General features: G+C 44.1%; 1 protein-coding gene across 1 annotated transcript in view; it reads right to left on the bottom strand.

The window, feature by feature from the left end:
* Window positions 1-1,329: 1,329 nt before the first annotated feature.
* The window catches only part of BLVRA (biliverdin reductase A), a 28,857-nt gene continuing 10,432 nt past the window's right edge, over window positions 1,330-19,754 (bottom strand). Inside the window, exons 2-7 of the mRNA XM_008940596.1 lie at window positions 12,099-12,226; window positions 10,304-10,423; window positions 9,557-9,654; window positions 8,032-8,139; window positions 7,138-7,309; window positions 1,330-1,763 (exon numbers count right to left, since the gene is read on the bottom strand). Coding sequence (XP_008938844.1) covers window positions 1,490-1,763; window positions 7,138-7,309; window positions 8,032-8,139; window positions 9,557-9,654; window positions 10,304-10,423; window positions 12,099-12,217 — 891 coding nt within the window. The 5' untranslated portion in view covers window positions 12,218-12,226 and the 3' untranslated portion in view covers window positions 1,330-1,489. The remainder of the gene's footprint in view (window positions 1,764-7,137; window positions 7,310-8,031; window positions 8,140-9,556; window positions 9,655-10,303; window positions 10,424-12,098; window positions 12,227-19,754) is intronic.

Here is a 19,754-nt window from a genome sequence, read left to right as displayed (position 1 = left end):
CATACAGAATTCATTCACATATCAAGCTCTAGTTGCTCCTAAAAATGTGACTGATTTAGGAAAAAAACACAGTCTTCCTTCTTTCTTTCCAACTAACTGTATCCAACTTCTGAGTGAATTTGACTTACCTTTTCTCCATCGATACTGACTGGCTCTGATGAGATATACATTCACAACATATATGCTCCCTTATTAAAAAAGTGCCCACGTAATAACGTGGAAAAGAAACGATAGTTCTGTGTTTGAAAGAACAACTGCACAGACTGAAGTTCTATTAACACAGCACCGACAGATGCTGTAATTAGAAAGTAAAAGGCAGAGAGAGGAGCTGTTAATAGTTTTGTGCACTATTTAGGCTTCTCCTCAAATGAAAATGCTTCTTTAGGGAGGTGATAACATCTTCATACGTGACCCTGGGACTACTGTAAAACGCTAAAGACCCATCCCCACAGGTGCCATACGCTATAGCCACATGGCTATATGTGCAAATGGCTCCATTTTCTACAGTTCTGTTCTAATTTTATCACTATTTCTAATGAATTTCACTGTTTCCAGGAGTGCATTAGTTATTTTTTTCTTAAAGGGTGGATGTGTTTTATTTTTAGCTGTGATCCATTCACAGGCTGAATTAGATACAAGATACAAATGAAGGACAGTCATATGCTGCTTCCAGTAGGGGGGGAGGAAAGGAAAATATTTAGATTCAGTAGAAAGCAGGCAGGTGATGCACTAGTTTAATGTACTGTTCTAATCTATGCTGGGAAAAGATTTCTGTGTTGACACAGGGCACCAGAGAGATTGCGTGAACTCAACATAGCATCTATCAAGAGACAAGATATTTCTTCTATTCTGGTTTGATACTCAGATAGGCTCTATCTGAAAGTTTTCAATGTGGAGAAAAAAACAAACCAAACCAAAAACCGCCAAACAAACCAACAACAAAAAAAAAAACAAACAGGCACAACAACTAATTAGAACATCAGGACTGTAGTGGCACAAGTTCTGCAGATCAAGTAAAGAGGTGTAAAACTCACCTAGAACTTCATTCTAGCAAATACTTCTTTCTAAATAATACTGCATAAGTACTACTAAATGAGACACATCTCATTTTCAGATGTAACTAGATGGAGACAAAACCCAACCAAACAACAAAACCCAGGAGGGAAAATCATATCTAGTATTTGCAGTCCTCTGAGATCTGCTCTCAGGGACACCTCCAACTGAATCACAGGAAAGCTTGTTGCTGCTAAGTTCCTACCTGCCTGGAAGGAGAGCAATGTGTGGGAGCAGGGTAATGTTGCTTTGTTCTAGCACAAAGCAGGAAGCACAGGGTACAGCCCAGGCTCTTCAGCCCGCCCAAATAGCCTAGGAATAACAAGAAGTCAAAAAGAAGGTAATAAAACAGAAATAGCAACTGCTTGAAGGCAACAGTGAGTTCTAGCCCTACAGCTTTCCCTTCTGCCGTGTTCCTCCTTCCCTAAGAGCAGTCTCAGGAACAGATTTTCTCTGGCTCTTCACAGTGCTGTTGGATCACCTCAGCAAGGTCAAGACACCGCAAAATTCGCCATTTCTCAGCAGCCAGCTCCTCCTTGGATACCTGGCCCAGCAGTTTTTTGGCAAAGAGGTTCTGATCCTGCATGAAAAGTCCCACAGCAGACCTCGGGGCTTGAGGGAGGTTCTCCAGGCAACCACTTGTGAAACAGAAGTTGATTTTCTTTTCACGTCTCATCCCTGGTCCCCTTTCTTCAATCCAAGTCAGAGGTCTAGTGTAGAGGAGCAGAAAAAACAAGTCTTTATGAAGAAATGGAATCAACAGTTTATTGGTTTTTTTCTTAGCATTTTCAGGGAAATGCCCTAATAAATGCAGTATTTTAAAATTTCAGTCCTTGCATACTCAGGTAACATGTTCTGACCAACATGCCTTGTGGTTATGGAGTTGAACACCAGGTAGTAGTCCTAACTCTGCCACCACCTCATGCTACCCAAGCTCTCTCCAGCTTTGCTTCCCCATACGCAAAGAGGAGACAGCAGTGTTTAACTATATCACAGGGAAGAGAGACATTTCATGTCTTGGATGGAGGACTTGGATGAAAAGTGCAGCTAAACATCCAAACATTTTCTGCATGATTCAACCACTGCTGAACTCACAAAGCCCTCAATGTCTAGTTGTTCCTCCAGCAAGGACAAATTTACACCATTCATGTACACAATGATGACTGAGGTACTAGTGTGCACATTGAATAGCAACCCTTTAGCATGAGCTGGACAGGCAGCAAGTTCATGGATGACACTAGTGTCTGTACTCTGAACTTTTCAAACACATTTCTCTCTCTTCACCAGAAGCCCTGAGTTGATCCTAGGTATTACAACAGACGATATCAACTTGCCTGCTTCAGCTACATTGACTCTCAAGAAGGTCCTTCTAACCAGAGCAAAACCCTGTCTTGTGCCAACGTTAGCCACAGTCTCTAGGTCAAGCATTGATGCTGTTGGCTGTTGACTGGCACAGCTCACAGGTCCTCACCCTTTCCTCCTCAACTTCCTATTCTGGCTGAAGAAAGAGGAGTCATGGGACATGCTGCATCTCTGCTTCAGAGACCCCCTGGCTCAACAATGCCAATACTTCTCACAAAGGCCTTGAGGAATGGTCCTCAACACCAGCCACTGCCACAATCCTCCTTTCCTGCTCTTCTGTCAACTGCCTGAACTGTGCCATTAACTTCCTGCAGCTCATTCATCAGCACTCACTACTCTTGTGTTTAGAGGATGCACATTATTTTTCTTACTTGGTTATTGATGGCCCTTCCACATTCCTTTATGGCCCACTTTAGTCTGACACTCACAGATTATGAGGGCGTCAATAGCATGGAAGAATAAATTCTGTCTCCAAGTACTGCCTACTAAATTCTCAGTATCATTAGATCTGGAAAGAAGTCCTTGTCAGTCTACCCTTAACACACTCAGCTTAACGACTCTGCACCTCTCATCTTTTATGCTTTATGATCTGGCTTCTATATTCACATAACTGTATCAATTATTCGTTGCTCACCTGTACTACCACACACACCTCCTACAAATTAAGCACAGACAGATGATCCTGACTGAACATAATGAAACAACTGGAGAAAAACCAAAAAAACTACACAAATCACAGCAAAAAATGCACCAAAAAAAAAATACTCAGAGGACAAATAAATGCAAAGACACCCTATGTCTCAGGAAGTCCCAAGACTACACGTTGCTGCAGGCCAGATGGGTGCTTGAGGGCCACATCACAGGGTGCTTTCTGTGTCCTCATCTTCCTTCCCTGAGGTGCTGGCTGTTGACCTGGGCCAGAGGCAGGCTGCTGAGCAAGCTGGGTTTTGCTCTGGCCAGAGATGGTTTTATGTTCTTTGAGCCACTGCTATTCCAAGGTGCTTTATCTCAGGTAGGCAGGCATGAAGAACCTATTGGGCAGGCACAGGCAAAGACCTCCACCATGTAACAGAGATGAGTCCATGATATGATCCTAAAAAGGGCCACCTCCCTGGGGTGATCCAGAGCAGATGCACATCAATGACCAGGCTCAAGCATACATCATCTTCTCCTCTAGCTTGGGGAAACCACTGAACCAGAAGCACAATCATACAGAGCAGGCAGAATTTAGCCAAAGTGATTAAAATGCCTGTTTTAGACCAGTGAGCAGGAAAATACTGGTTTACTACTAGATGTATCTTCTTCTGTGATTGGATTTTTAGTTATTTTCCCAAAAAGAGGTGGATTGGTAAACAAAACATGTTAATTTTTAATTAACAGCAACTTGAACACTAAAATTAGTTCACTCTATTTGCTATAAAAATATGTATGATGCAAGTTGGCACATTATTTAAGCAATTTAGTAGCTTAAGAAAGAGGTTTGCATTTTTTGTCAGAAAATTGTGAAAAACTGATGGGATTTTTAATAGATAATTTACCCATTTTCATTAAAGATTTGTTTCAAAGTATTATCTGGCTAGGGATGTAGTTAGTTACTCAGAAGTGTAAGCAGTTTTACTTAGAAATAACAAATGCAGCATTTTTGGTAGCTGAATAAAGTTACATTAAATATGTTGGGTAGTTAAAGAAGAAAGAGAAAGTTTAACAAACCACTTTTATACTGAGTTTTACAAAGCAAGTAAATATGTGCTGTGAAGAAACCACCCTGACTTTTTAAATTTGTCTTTCCACATTTTAGACTAGTAGAACTCTCCTAGCTACACTTTACTCAGAGATTGGAAGAGACTTTCTGCTTTTGCAATTTCCTATTTCTTCAAAGAATGAGTGGCCCTAGTCAGACTGTCCTGGTTAAATAAACCAAAATGAAGTGAACACTCTTTATATGTGCAAAATAATTAAGCTGTTTCATGATGGGTCCACTCAGCTTAATATTCTATGCAGCAACTTCTGCAGAAATCACACATTACATGATTTTTTTTTATGGATGTCCAGTCTGAAGCTTTTTTGATTAGACTTTGTAAGCTTAGATCTCCATACAAACATAACTGGAAACATTTCTTGCCAGAATATGTGTTCAGAAAATGTCTACAGTTTTTCAAACTTCTACCTTTTCACGCTTTGAAAATGCCAATATTTTTAATATACCATGCAATCAAAAAGGGCTACCTTACGTTGGATGGGAATTAAACAATTAACCCTACCCCTAGTTAACATCAAAAGAGGTGTTGCCCAAATTATTATCTCTCCAGCTCACTGTAAAAGTTCTTTTTTGACATTTACTGAAGCCAAGCTCTGTAATCCATGGGCTGCAGTCCCAAACCAGCCGTGCTGTCAGCAGAGGTTTGGCTTTTCCTGGACTGCTCAACGTTTTATCACAGAGAGGCTGTCAGCTCAACTGTCTTGGAAACACAGCAGACGCAGAGGTCATCTCTCAGCTAGCTGGGCATCAGGCATTACCAGACACCTCCAAAACCCACCCGGGGACAGAGGAGCAGCCGCTGTGGGCTGCACAGCGGGGACGGACGACAGCCTCACGCAAACCCCCGCTGCGCAAGCGAACACAGGCTGCTGCTCTACTTCCCAAGGCACAAAATAGGCTGAATTAACCTGATTTCTCAAGGGTAGTGTCATCACGTCTTTCAAAAAAAGGTGGGATTGCTCTCAGGAAGGGTGCAGACCTTTCCCATCCTTCAGCAAAATAAATTAGAGCTGTGACATCACCGCCATAACTGCCGGGCCCCAGCTTCACTTGAGGGAGAGTGGGCCAAATTCCCTGCTGCTGCCACTCCACTGACGTCAGCAGGGGAAGGTCAACAGGAAATATGGCCCCACCACCCAACAGAATACAGGAACACTATGTAACTTTCCATCTGGAATAATTCATCCCAGAGACAGAAAGCTGACTGTCCCCGAGGTCATTATAAAACTCATGGTGACAAAACACTTACTGACCCATACAAATAGCAGTGGGCTAAGAAAAGTAAGTATCAGTTGGTGGTGCAGCAAGAAAAAAAAGCAGTAACCCAGAAACAGTTCTGCATCTAGCAAATATCACACATAGCAGCTAAGAACTACCTAGGAAACAGGACAGCCAGGGAAACGTTTAAGCCACCCGCTAGTTCCACCTGCTGGAATTAGTTCAAAAGCTCACTCTATCGAGATCTTCACAGCTACTCGTGTTACTGGCAAATTGCTGAGGGTAAACAGAGCTTGTATACAGACTTCTGTCCTCTCACGACTGCATTTTAAAAGGAACTGGAAATGATGTTTGATTTAAAGAGAGAGGAAGATTGATAAGACAAGACACTAATCCCATGATAAACTGCAGTGGCCTTTGTAGGACTGGCTGATAAAATGCTTAACTAAACCCATGGGGAAATTAACAGGTAATTTATTACAAATGAAGACAGACCAGAATATTTTCCCATAGGATCTTATTTTTCCCTGCTCTTCCTAGTCTTCTCATCTGCCTCCTGTCACCTGTCTCAGAGGCAGAGTGCACCATATGGAGACACAGGAAAACGGAGCAAAGAGAAGGGAACAGATTGTTCCATCACCATTCCTACCTCCCAGGAAACCTACAGAGCTTGGGTAACTTCTCTCTACCTTTTCCTACCAGGCAATTCTCAAGTTGCATCTACAGCATGCAATAAACTGTCATTGTAAGTAACTTCAACCTATCTGAAGGGATGTGGCCTTCATGCAGATAGCCTGAAATGACCAAATCAGAGAGTTTCCAGGAAAATACACCACCATTCTATGGACAAAGTTGAGTACTGAGTCTGCAGTATGAAACACTGATGACTCAATTCATGGTTCATATATTCTTTTAAAATATCGGATTTTATATCAAAGCCATTAAAAATACACTATTTGATAGCAACTTTTTTATCATATAATAAAAGGGAGATCAAACTCATTATTATGAAATGCACCATCAAAAGAGCTTTCTGCAAGAAACTCCTAGTGCAATAACTGGGAAAAAAAAGGTAAGTAATCCTGGCTGCTGGATTCTGACTCAGTCTAAGACGCTCATGGAACAAAAGCAAAAAGACAAGAAACATGAAACAGACTCTTGTCCTACGCAGGAAAAACCAAGGAAACTGAAGGACTGCAGATTCGTTACTAGTCAAGAGCAAACTTTGCCTGCTGGCCTTTCAGCAGTTTCTTATACTTCTACTTGAAATCTGTAATTTTCTCTGAACCTCCAGCTAGTATTACATACTATCATAAACATTATAGTTCTATAAGCTAAGTATTCTAACTAGAGCATTACCTTTTCAAACAGTCATGTATTTCCAGCCTTTAAAGAAAGGTTAGCTATAAGAGCACAGCTAGAATGTCTGCTGCTAAACAAAACAAATCCTGCTTCTGAACAATTTTTCAAAGTTCAAAATAAGGGTCTTTCAGTCCTGGGCATGATAAAATGCATTATGGGTCCATTCCTATATGTTAGAAAAAAAGCTTTTAAAACCTCCTTGAGACATTGTTTGGTGGTGGCTTTTTTACTGTAATTCCTGTAGGAAGCACTGTCAGGTCTGTTTCTCTTGGACACACTCATGCCAGCATCACCCACTCTGTTCCCACAAGGGGAAGAGAGGCTGCAGAACTCCTGCAGATGGTACCTGAAGAGCCTGGCTCACCCGCTCAGCCATTACTCACTTCTTGTTTGTCGTCTGAAAGTGAACAGTCATTCTGGAATAATTCTTATCCTTCTGCTCCACTCTGGTGGCAGAGGTCACAGTGAGGTCACCAAAGAGGTCAATCAGCCAAGTCAGTCGGGCGATTCCACTGAAGGATGGGAACCCTGTCTTTTTCTCATCGAGGATGCTACCTGGTGCAACAGCAACAAAAAGTCTTGAGAAATGGGAAGCAGAATAATGCCCTCTGCATAGGAAAGGCTGAAAAACTGCAGTGCTGCAGGCATAGAGACCAGGGCATAGAAAGCGCATGAGTGGATGGGCTGAATAGGAAAGTCAACAAACATGTCAACCTTGAAATGGATGTGTTGGTGAGCCATGACAGAGAAGGCTGCACAGCATACATATGCAACAAACCCTTCAGGACATGTTGAGGACAGGACAGTGTACGTGGATTCAACAAGGGAATAAAGCAGGGAGAAAACAATGGCTCGAAAATCGCTCCGAAAGCTTCTAGAGCCAAATACAAGGTTGCCACTATGGACTGGGGCACTTCTCAGAGCTCGTCCTCCTCTCTTGAGACCAATATGAATGACATATTGGCCACCACCACAAAGGACAAAATGGATGAAGAAGTGTTCTCTCCTCCATAAAACAAGGCATGGGCTTGTGTTCTTCACCAGCCAGAAAAGAGATTAGAAAAGCAACAGCCTATAGAAGACAAATGTTAAGGCAAAGATGCTTTCCAGACAGTTCTGTAACTTCATGGAAATATCCAGAACTGATACCTGTGTCTCTAGTTAGTCTGTAGACAGATTCTTGTCTAAAAGGTCTGAATGAAGCCTGGAAGGACTGGTGTCCCTGTGGAGCAGACAGACAAATCCAGATGGACTTTGATATCCTCACGGCTACTGACCTGTGAAATGCAATGTTCCCTTCACCAGGTCTTTCCCAGCCACTTCTTTTTTCAGCTGCTTGTACTCTTCAGTCAGAAGCTCAATGTGCTCCACATGCAGTACTTTACCTTAAGAAAAAAAAACGACAATAAATACACACACACAAAAAAAAATCACACCAAACATCAGGACGGATTAAATAAGAGCTTTCTATGTGAATCAGAGGCACATTTAAGCAGTAAAGGCTTTGCCAACGACCAGTGGGAACTCACTTAGAAATGTTCTCATGCATGGCTGGGAAAATAAAGTCAGGAAGAAAATGAAACACAGGCCCTGTGCCGAGGCATCAATCTGGCTTAAGGATTTTCAGGAGACAACAAATACAGAGACTACAGGAACAGTAGCCACTATGTTTAATAGAAACTCTGTAATGAAATCCAACACCCACCTAAGGCTGAAACCTAAGTCTTCAAAGTACAAGACTGATTAATTCTTGGCCTCTTTCCCCTCACATTTCCTTGTGCTGCACTTTTCCTCCCAGGGCAGTAGGAAAGAAAAAGGAGAGGGAAAAAAACAGCATAATACTCAGGCCCAGATTGTAACAATATGTTAGAGTACCTCCCTCCACTGCAATTACTTGGGCTCCTTGGGAGGAGAGGCTACCCGATACACATTGAATATGGCCCTCATTAAACCTGTGTTTTTCTGGAAGGTTTCCAGGACAGTCAGCATAGGGTGCTGACAGTAACTGCTGCTGCTGCTTCAAGAGAAGAGGCATAAATTCTGCTCAACAGGAAGCCATTTGGCGAGCAACAAGGCAGTAAGTGGTTGTGGTACAAGGGAAACAGCAAAGCAGAAACCCTATACCTCCAGTGTTTTAGGACGAAAGTCCCAAAAGGAATTCTTAAGAAATCAGTGGCATAGAGAGAGCAGCTTGCCCAAACGGTTTGCACTCTGCTCCTGCCCAGCACTGTTCTTTTCCCCAGACATCCCCACTGGCCTCAACAGAACTGCCAGCTTCTGACCCTTGGCACCATGGGGATGGGACTACACACTTTCCAGAAATAAAGAGATTTTGCTTAGAGACAATCTGTCCTTCAGACAGGGATGCCTTGTTGGCCTGCAATAGCATGAGCAGTTGCGTGCAACGAGCACATCACAAACTCTAGATGCCAGGAAAGCTGTTCCCAGTTTCATTTTCAGAGAGGGAGAGGACAGGGAAGTGCACAAGTCCAATGGCTACACTCATTAAGTGCTTTGCTGTCCCTGCAACAGAAGTTTCCTTCTCTAACTGCATTCTTAGTGCCACAAGCAGAAACCAGTGCTTTTATGAGGGCAAACATACTTCAGTCTTAGCACTGACTTTTGTGTGTTTATTTCCCCATTTGCACATGTCTTAAATCCCAAACTGACACATTCCTGAGACAGGCATGCTCCCTTGTATGTCATGATTAATGGAAGGCTGGAGCCCTGCCTTGGAGTTTGTTGCCTTTGGTGTCACCCAACAGGTAACACTGCTGACAACTTTGAGAACCAAAGCATTACCTTTCTGCTCAGCCATCTCCCAGAGCTCACGGGCAGCCTTGGCAGACAAAGTCATGGGGTACTCAACGAGGACATGCTTCCCAGCTTCTAAAAACATTCTGAAAGGGATACAAGAGCAGTCTTCAAAAAATAATCATGGTAATCATCCGTTTCCACTGTGCAAGCTGCTTCTCATTCCCACAGTCAGCCCCACGTGGAAAAATGCACAACATGGAGTAAGAGAAATAAATGGGAAGTTTCCTAGCAAGGATGGTGTGGTGGCTACCTCACACATTTAAACACCACGAGAGCCAAGTTTCAATTCTCCCTTTCCCACATAATTCCCTCGCTGACCTACAGCAGGTCACTAAAATGCTGCAGTGTTGAGCACTGCAACTTCTACCTTCCAGACACCCTAGTGGCTGACATGGGGCATGGAGGGTCCTTCCTCTATATGATTTTTGAGGAAAGGCTTTGAATCCTGGGTTAAGCTGCCTGTCATTGAAACACAGGCACAGAGGAATGCAAGTGGAGTTACTTGGGAAATGAAAGTATCTTAAATCATACTCTCTTCTAGGGCTTAGTTGGTGCTCCAGGGAACTCGCTATCATTCACTTCAGATGTCTAGTCTGGCAGTCTCTTCTCTACTGTCTATATTCTCTCCTGCAACAGCTTTACACAGCTTCTCAATGCTTCTAAATTACAGGGGAAAGCGTGGAAAAAGAGAAAAAAAAAAAACCAAAAACAACCACGCCTCAAAATAAATACCTGATGGTTTCTTCATGGCTTCTGTTCTCTGTGCTGATGAAGGCTGCATGGATCTCTTTGCTTCTTAGAGCCTCTTCCAGGGTAATCTGCTTGGCCTCATTAATATTGCCAAAAGTTCTCCTGTGTATTTAGCATAAAGACAAGAGGATAACTGTCACAGTCTGCTCTTCCCAACTGCACACTGTGCAGCAGCACTGAGAAATTGTTCCTGTGGACCACTGTCTCGCTGAGCTCAACCAGGGTAGACGAAAGGCAGCCTGTGATCCAGGAAGGGCATGAGCACCACAGACAGCAGTGCAGTGCACAGAAGAACAAAAGAGATGGGCCAGTGAGGAGGTGGTAGTATCAGTACAGAAACTGGCTTGCTACTGAAGTGTAAAGTGCTTTTTTTGTTTGCTTGTTTTTTTTGGTGTTTTGGTTTTTAATAAGATTCATTATGAAAGAGTTATTTTAAAAGACTAACTTGAAGAAGTACAGTGCTCCTATGGGAGAACTCCTCACCATGCTGGACAACAGCATTTGAATTGGCAGGGCCACATGTGACTACAAGTATGGACAAGCAGATGCTTGGCCACGATGCCTTGCACCTTGGAACATACACCCCACACCAGTGCTAAGGGGAAGGCTCTCCTGGCCACCACCTGAGCACATCTCCACCTGAAAAGGAAATGCTCTCCCCTCAAAAGCCTTGGGTATTAATAAAGACTAGAGCAGGCACCTTGGCAGCGGTAGGGTAGGTGAGAGGGCATGAAGGTAGGCTACAAGCAGGACTTGAAAGCAAAGACAGGTTATGTGTGTTGGAACACAAAGAAAAGGCAACATATCCAAGCAAGCTTCCTGTGAACCATGCATTGCAAAAGCACTGTTTCTCAACAGAAGTAGTGGGAGCTCTATCTTCAGTCTTGTTCAAAGCAAGCTGCAGCACTAGCAAAGGCATCAGGGAACCAAGGGTGTACTTGGCAGGGAGATAAATTGGATGACCTAATGGGTCCTTTCAGTCTCAAACAACCCTGACTGCATGATTTAAATATAGCTGCAAAAATAGCCAGAGATCTATAGATGTACTACCTAACTATTTAAAAACGTTATGCTCTGCTGTATGGGGCAGACAGTCTAGCAGGAGTGCTCAGAGGGAGGTATACAATAAATTTCCACAGCTCCAAGCTATTAAGAAAAACTCTTGCTCTCTAAGAAGCCACCTTACTGCGTGTACTAAATGATGAGATCTGTTTTAAAGGCATCTACAGGTCAAATACCTGGTTTAAAAAAAAAAAAACAACTATTATGAAGTTGCAGTATTAGGAGCTTTACAAAATGTGTTTTTGTAAAAAAAAAAAAAACACACAACTTTTTTAAACTCTGTAAAAACTTAAGTTTTTTAAACATTTCTACAAATGCAGACATTAGCTCATTAGTGGAACTGTTGTCTGTATCATCCTAACCTACAGGACATTTCAGTCAGAACTGCATTTCTTTTTAATCACACAGATCCTACGGCAAGAATGGCTCTCAGCTTTTATTTTAATATTTTCTGCAAGGTACTGAACTAAAGTTAACCTATTTGTTCCCTCTTGCAAAGCTTTCTGTGCTCATTTCCCAGCTGCCACTCAGGATGACAGGCATATCTGTAAAATCTTTTCCTTTTCGGGCAGCCTTAATTATAAGAGAAATATAAAACTGGATATTCGTTCCCCAACCCCAACAAATAATTGTTCTCCACATGGAAAGACAGGTGCACCAGAAGAAAGACAAGTTAAGATAAACATATTAAACATGCTAAAATGAAACTTCTAACCTGGATACAAATCCAAAGAGTTTCAGGTGCTCGGAAGGGCTGGAAGGCATCGGATTCGCCAAGTCTCGGATTCGAGCTAAGCCAGCAATTCCAACTCCAACCACCACTGTCCCAAACATCTTGTTAATCTGATCAAACGGGAAAAAAAAAAAAAACACTTTCTTTTTTTTCTTTCAGTGGGGAGAGGAGCAGCTGGGAGGGGAGGTGGGAGGATGGATTTCTCTTGAATCGTATTTTCATGCCATCAAACCTTATTTAGATGTCAGCAACCAGCTAACAGAGAGGTGATGCTATAGGCTACTGAGCTCACTTGCATCCCACTGAAATGTGGTCGAGTGGTTCAGCCCATCATACAACTGGTCTTGAGACTTGTATTTAACAGCTATTATATCACAGCTCCGGCATAAAGTTCTTCCTTTCCATGAATAGAAGGCAGACTTCAAAAGTGAGACATTCTTCTATTTATAACGCTGCTTCCATGTTGGAAGGGAGCCAAAAGGTTCTGCAAACCCAGCAGAGCTTTATATAAACCCTGCTGACTTCCTGAGCGTCTGCAGCAGAGCCTGCCCTGGGCTGCCACACCAGCATTCCCAGCACATGGCACCATAGCTGGAATACTTTGGGTCAGGAAGCAAAGAGCATCTCTTCTTCCCCCAGGCAACCACCGGCACGTCCTACAACGTCAAAAGGCGACCAACCATCTCATAATTTGGTCAAGATGCTTGCTTGACATTTCCATGTGTGAAGAGAGCTCTGCCATCTCTTTAATGACAAGCAGGCATGTCCTCGAGATTTACATCTCCCAGAAGTACATTACTGCCAGGATCACGTCACAGAGAGGACAAGGCAGGTATTGCACTCCCTGGCCAGGCTGCTGGGCCACGGGTAATAAATTCTTCTGTTGGTTTTATGGTTTGTTACCGATGTGCGGAAGCGCTGGGCAACCGGTGTGACCTTTCAAGCCTGCACTGCTCCACCACCCCGAGGACCAGCAACACTTAAAGTATTTTTAAGATTTACAGGAAAAACGGTCTAAACCCAAGCCAAGTCAGCCTCTCTGTGCCTTTAGGTCCTTCCATCCTATGAGAACTCTTCAAACTCTGTGATTTCTGTTTCGGTGTTCTCCTCCCTGCTGCTGCCAGTCCCTTTACCCCAGTGATCCTCTCCCAGTGCTCCCGCTCTCTGGCTGCAGCTCTTAGAGTCCTTCCAAGCCCTGAATGGTCAAACAACAACCCCACCTCACTCCTCCTCGTGACCCCTGCCCGAAGGGAGCACAGCACAGCAGCACAGCCACGAGTGACTTCTGACAGTGCTACAGGTTGACAGCTGAGAAGAAATTACATCCTCCAGCACAAAGGAAAAAGAAAAGAAAGCCCCTCTCCAATCACATGCCATGTCTGGATTTTGTTTTTCTATAAGCTCCTGCCTACTTACATACTCTTGTTGGTGTGGAACTCTGCTACCATACACATGCCAAAAGGATGCAAGTGTAAAGCAAAAAACAGCAGCGTGTTTAATATAAAAAAATAAGGGAAAAAAAATAATAAATTAGTCTCTAGGGGGATTACAGTGACGTATCATCACCAAATATTTGATGTGCAAGTGATGACACTGCTCACCAGGGAAGAGAGACATACAGGACTGAGAAAGAGAGGAGGGAAGGAGGGTAACAGCCACACAACCCATCTTCAGCTCCACCCCCAGGCAGAGTCCTGGTCTGGGCTCTCAGTTACACTTGCTTTTCCTTATGGCCAGAGAAAAGACACTGAGACTTGCAAAATGATCTCGGCCTGAAGGAGTCCCTGGAGATCACCCGATCCAAACCCCACTCAGTCACACCAGGGCCACACCAAGTTCTGACTATCCCCAGGGATGGGAATCCAGGAACCTCCCAGGGCCACTGCTGCAGCTTGTGGCCACCCTCACAGCAAGAACTTCATCTTAGTACAGAACTCAGAGTTTCCTGCGCCGCCTTTTGCCACTGCACAACTCCCCAGAGCATGGCTCCAGGTCCTCCACATCCTCCCACCAAAAAGCTGTAGGCAGCAAAAATAGCCACCTTTACTCTTCTTTTCTGGAGACTGGGCAAACCCAGTTCCCTAAGTCTCTCCTCATTTATTATCTGCTTCAGCCCCCGACCATCTTGGTGGCACTGCACTCAGGCCTGTATTTAATTTATTTCTTGTACCAGGGTACACAAAAGTGGACACAGCACTGCAGGTGTAGCCAGGTCTTGTTGGCTACACTCTTGCTAATGCAGTCCAGGACATCGTTGTCCTTTGCCAGAAGAATATGCCATGGCCTGAGGTTCAGCTTGTCCACCTGCATCTGCAGGGCACTGTCTGACTTTGAACCCAGGCAGTCCCCAGCCTGTACTGGTGCACAGGGTCATTCCACCCTGGACAAGGGACTGTACTTTTGCCTTTGCTGAACTTCTTGTCAGCCATTTCTCCAGCCTGCCCAGGCCCCTCTGGTGTATTGACCACTCCCCACAGTTTGAGTTCATCCACAGACTTGCTGAAGCTGCACTCCAGGCTATTGTCCATCTGGTTAATAAAGACATTTAACAGTACTGAAGATGAGTGCAATACTTGCCCTTTTCCAGTCACCAGTGGTCACCAATGGCTTCACAGTGAAGTCAGCCAAGTCCCTCAGCACCCTTGGATTACCTTGTCTGGTGCCAGGGGCTGCTGTACTCCCAGGTGACCCAAGAGCTGTATCACTGTCCTCCTCTACTGGGGGTCATGCCACATTCCCACAGACTCCGTTACCTGGGAGGTCTGAAGGCAGAACTTAGTAGTGAAAGCCTCACCAAAAAAAGGCATCAAGTACCTTTTACGTCCTTCACCTTTGTCCCACTAAGCAGCAGGCTCATATTTTCTAAACTTTTTTTTTGTTACCCCTGTACCCAGAGAAACTTTTCCCATAGCTCATTTCAGCTCCAGCTGAGCTTTGCCTTTCCCAGCTCTGTCCCTGCAATCCCAGGCACTGTCTGTGTCCCTCCTGGACAGTCCCTCCCAGCTCGTGCACTTTCTTCTGTGGTGAAGCTCAGTCAGGAGGTCCCTGCCCATCCAGGCTGGCTTTCTGCCACGTTTGGCTCTGCCTGCAGCACACTGGAGTGGGGCACCTATGCTCTGGGGAGGTCATCCCTGCAGCACAGCCTCAGCCCCTCTGCTCCTAGGGCAGTCTCCTGTAGGACCTTGCTAGGCAGAGCCAAGAAAAAGCAACAAACCTGCTCTTCTGAAGTGTATGGCTGTAATTCTTTAAAATTTAGATTCAGGACCAGGTCAGCAGAGCTTTAGAAGCAGTTCAGCTGGAGAGCAGCTGATCAGGGGCTTACTTTAAGTTTAGAAATTTTCAAGGTTACTGGAGTGCTAAGCTGTTAATATTTGCCCGCTGCCTTTAGCACAACTGGGAGTGGGAGTCACACAGCAGACAAATTCCCCTGAACCTCCTACAGTCATCTTGCTTCCAAGAACTGCTTTTTTTTTCTGGTGAGCTGATGACCTCCACGTCAACGAAGCAGAGAAGGTGGGGGAGCTGCCCACCTTCCTCCACTGCCACAAACAAAGAATATCTCTCAGCAGATGCTCTGTTTGCTGAACATCAACATTTTTGCCTTTCTTTTCAAAAAACTTTCCTAGTTTTGTCTGATGAATGACTTCTGACCTCCCCAAAAGTCACATTTAAGAGAAGCAAGATGATTTCAACCTAAGAACAAAACCTGTTACTATGCAACCTGTTGCCATAGCAACCAGCCACCCAGTCCAGGTCAAGGGTTTGCAGCCTAATACGGTATCCACACGGAAAGAGATAGCTACTAAATGTACATTACAGAACCTCTGCTTAAGTGTGTAGCTGAGAGAAAAATCACTGTATCTGCATCCCTGCTGCTGCTTTTGATTACCCTCATTTTGCTCACACAACAAATCCTGGAGCTGTTCAGGGAGAAAAGTAAATTAGATGGCTTTTAGAACTGTCATGAACCAGGTAACAGTAGAATAGAGAATACTCATTTGAGACTCCAGATGGAATACGTGAAAATTTAGTCCTTATTTCAGACCTTTCATGAGGATAACAGCTACAGTTATCTTTCAAGTACAAAAAAAAAATGATGGAGGAAGCCCAAACTGTAAACTGCTGTGCGTGCCTTCCATGTGTTTTCCTTGAAATCAGTGAGCTCAGTTAAAGTCTTGACAAAAACATTTCAGAGCCATTTTCAAGGCTGCTGAACTTTGGCCTCTGTTGTACTGAAAAAATTGTCAGGGATATAACAGTACATCAGTCAGTGTCCAAAAGCACTTTCTCCACCCTCTCCTAACTGGCTGTATGAAAGCAAAGGGGCTGGTGAGAAGACTAGACAGGGATGTCCTTTGTGGTCACAGACTGTGACCGGTGGCAGGCAGCCCTGCCAGACCCACAGAGGGTCCCCTCTGAGCCGAGGCAGGGGGCAAGGCAGCTGCCAGCTGGTGCAGGAGCTCTTCCCCACTGGCAGCCAGCACGAGTGCCTCCTCTTATCAGAGATGAGCCCTGCAGGATGCAGAAGTGAAGCCAAGAAGGGCATCTAGCTGAAGAGGATCATTCATCCTCCACTGATACATCACTGCCCCTTAGCTCTCTGTTAAGTTTTCTGTGCTTCTGCTGCTTGTTTCCTCCCTTGGATAAATCTAGGCTACTCTGCAGACAAAAAAGAAAAAGTGCTCTATAGCCAAGTTTTCTTGCAAAATTTAGTAGAACAGGAGCATTAATCACCAAAACAAGCCATGGAGCATGCCCAAAGGGATCAGTCACCCAACAATGTGTTCCTCTCAGTGCAAACAAGTGGGATGTCAGCCCCTACATCTCCAACCCACTAACCCTCACTGAGGCAAGCTTCAGGGAAGCGAGGCTTACTTACCTCTGCTTTGTGCAACGCTGCTAAGGCCAGGCAAAGCCAGCGCAGAGGCAAGATAAAAGGCAGAACTTAACAATTATCTTCCCTTCAAGAAAATTTTTCATGGTCTATCTAGACATCACAGGATGAGCACGGGTACCTTTTCTCATGATGCACAGGGAATTTCAGGAAGCCTCGTGCATTCTCCCTGCAGTTTTCCAAGACTCATTCCCACAGGTATGAATGAGAGACTCACATCAGAAATCAAAATATTTTGCAATCGATGTCACCTGCAATAGCATAACACCAATGTAGGAGCCCTTCCTGAAGCACCCCCAGCCTGCTCTTAAGTGTGCTACTTCAAGCAACTACCATTTTTATTGCCACACATATCTTAAGAGTAGCAGGAACCTTGTAGACAAGTACTTAATCTGAAAACACTGCTGTCAAGGTGAGTTAACTTTTGTATACCCAAAAATTAAACCATTTCATTCCCACAGTAATTTATCAGCAATTTTCACTCTCTCCAGCACCGCCTTCTACACCTGTCAGATCTTTGCTTACGTTAAATCTCTAACTCTACCAAACCTGAGTGCTGGCACGTTGTCATTTCCTGTTGCTTAAAAATCCCCCTTGCAATCCCCACTGACCTGCAGCCAGGGCTGCCTGTGTTTCTGTGAGGGCTCTGCCCATGCTGTGTGGCTGCCCACATACACACGTGGTCTGCACGTGTGCTCTGTGTGGAGGAGCCCTGCCCCTTTCAGGCTGTTGGATCCAATCTTATATTTTCCCCTAACATAAGCTAGACAGGACTGAGGAAGTTTCCAGAGTTCTCCTTGAGCAGACTTGTGGATTAAACATCACAGAAAACATTTTCTCTCTTATGACAGCAACACAGATGAGAGCTGCAGCGTCTTCCTCAACAGATGATTTTAGGGGAACACTGGACAGACAGTCCACTGTAAAATCAACAAGTTGAAAGGTTGAGGATCCTTCCAGACCTACATCTCTGATTCCAAATACCCAGGGACCTGGCAGATGCTGTCCTCGGGTTGTTGGTACATGCTACAGCCTCTGCCACCACAGCTTACTCTCATTGTCCACTCTTAGCAAGACACATCTGCCTGGAGAAGAGAAAGCAGAAGCTGAACAGGGTGGCTTTTGTTAGTGTTGTTCCTTAAAAGGTACCAGCTGCACAAATGCTCCATACAGATAAGCTTTGTTTGCAGGAAAAAACTTAGGCACTCCAGCCTATGTGCTGACCTGTCTTTGGGAATTAAACCAAACACAAGTCTCACTAATCCTAACTAAAGGCAGAATTTGAAGAAAAAGGGAAAACAGAAATTAATAAAAAGAAAATAATTGTTTGAATACAAACTCCTTCTCCAGCATGTTTGCATTTTTGCTCTGCCTTTGTTGCAACCTAGCCATAAAAGTAAATTCCTTCTGCAAGAAAGAAAGGCAACCCCACAATCCTCTCTTTGTCACTTCTTCTTAAAACATTAATGGAACAGAAAATGAGAGTCAGAAATTGTCTCGAAAACCTGCCAAGACCAATTACAGTCTCCATATTTCAGAGGAAAACAACAGCACGTAGAAGTTGCAGAGCAACCCCATAACATTTTCCTTGGGTATTGTTTGTCATGGTCTTAAGTATGAAGCCTCCCCAGCATCTCTCCATCCCTCACACCCAGCTCTCTGGCTATCAAAACCCAGGCCACCACTTCCCAGCAGGCACTGGTAGGTGAGTTACACCTCTGAGGCACCAACTCTTGCAGAGGTTTGCCAGCAAAAAACAGTCTCATCCTGACTGGCACCACTGTCCCTTGGAAACAGCCAGAACAGGCTTTTCTTCCTGGCTTTTAAGCCATTTGACTGATACACCTGCATCCGTTTACATTTACATGCAGCCTTATTTGCTCAGGCTTTCTGATTAAAGTCTGGTTTTCCAGATGGCTGCCAAAGCTGGAGTGGACATAGTTATGTTGAGATACAGCCAGATGCTGTGCTACAGCTGCCAAACAATCCCCTTTACTATATATGGCTGCACCTGTAACAGATCCAGTCTCCAGCACTAACACCTAAGCAGAAAGGCAAACTCTTAACAAAGCTAACTTCTGCAACTCATCCCTGCCAGCTCCACAGTCCACAGCAGTCCTGACTCCTATCACAGTGAGGTTGCTCTCCACATCCTGCAGATCCCTATCTACAGCAAAAATCTCTCACAAAACTATTATAAAACTGTGAGGCATACTGGAAGAATCTGAAAATGTGTTTTTAATACATGACATGCTCCACCCTGTGGAGAACTGGATCAGAAGGGCTGTGACTTACGTGCATGGGTGGGAATGACCAATTTGTCCTGTTCTCTGTCTGTAGTCACCCTTTGTGGTTCAAATTTGTCTGCTAGTCTGAAGAGGAAAAACCAAGGCAAATAACACTTCTGAGATGGAGTCTCAGAGGTGGGCAGAGAAGCTAAGTCCTCAGTCTGGCTCATTTGTTTGAAACTCTGCCCTGAGATAACTTGTACTGTTTCAATAGTGAAAAAGAGTGATTTTAGTGAAAATAGTGATTTGTGTGGCCTGATTTCAATATATGACAGCTGAGAGCCAAATGACATTTGGACATAATTTGGATACTACATTACTACATCTGAAACTATACAGGAAGGGCTACGCTTTTTATTTTATAAATACAGCCCTTAAAAAACTAACGGAAGGAAGGAAGGAAGAAAGGAAGGGAAAGAAAGAAAGGAAGGAATGGAAAGAGAAAGAAAGGAAGGG

This window comes from Merops nubicus, unplaced genomic scaffold (assembly GCF_000691845.1).
Source record: "Merops nubicus isolate BGI_N331 unplaced genomic scaffold, ASM69184v1 scaffold25495, whole genome shotgun sequence".
Taxonomy (NCBI): domain Eukaryota; kingdom Metazoa; phylum Chordata; class Aves; order Coraciiformes; family Meropidae; genus Merops; species Merops nubicus.
This window is presented reverse-complemented; position numbering and strand designations above follow the sequence as displayed.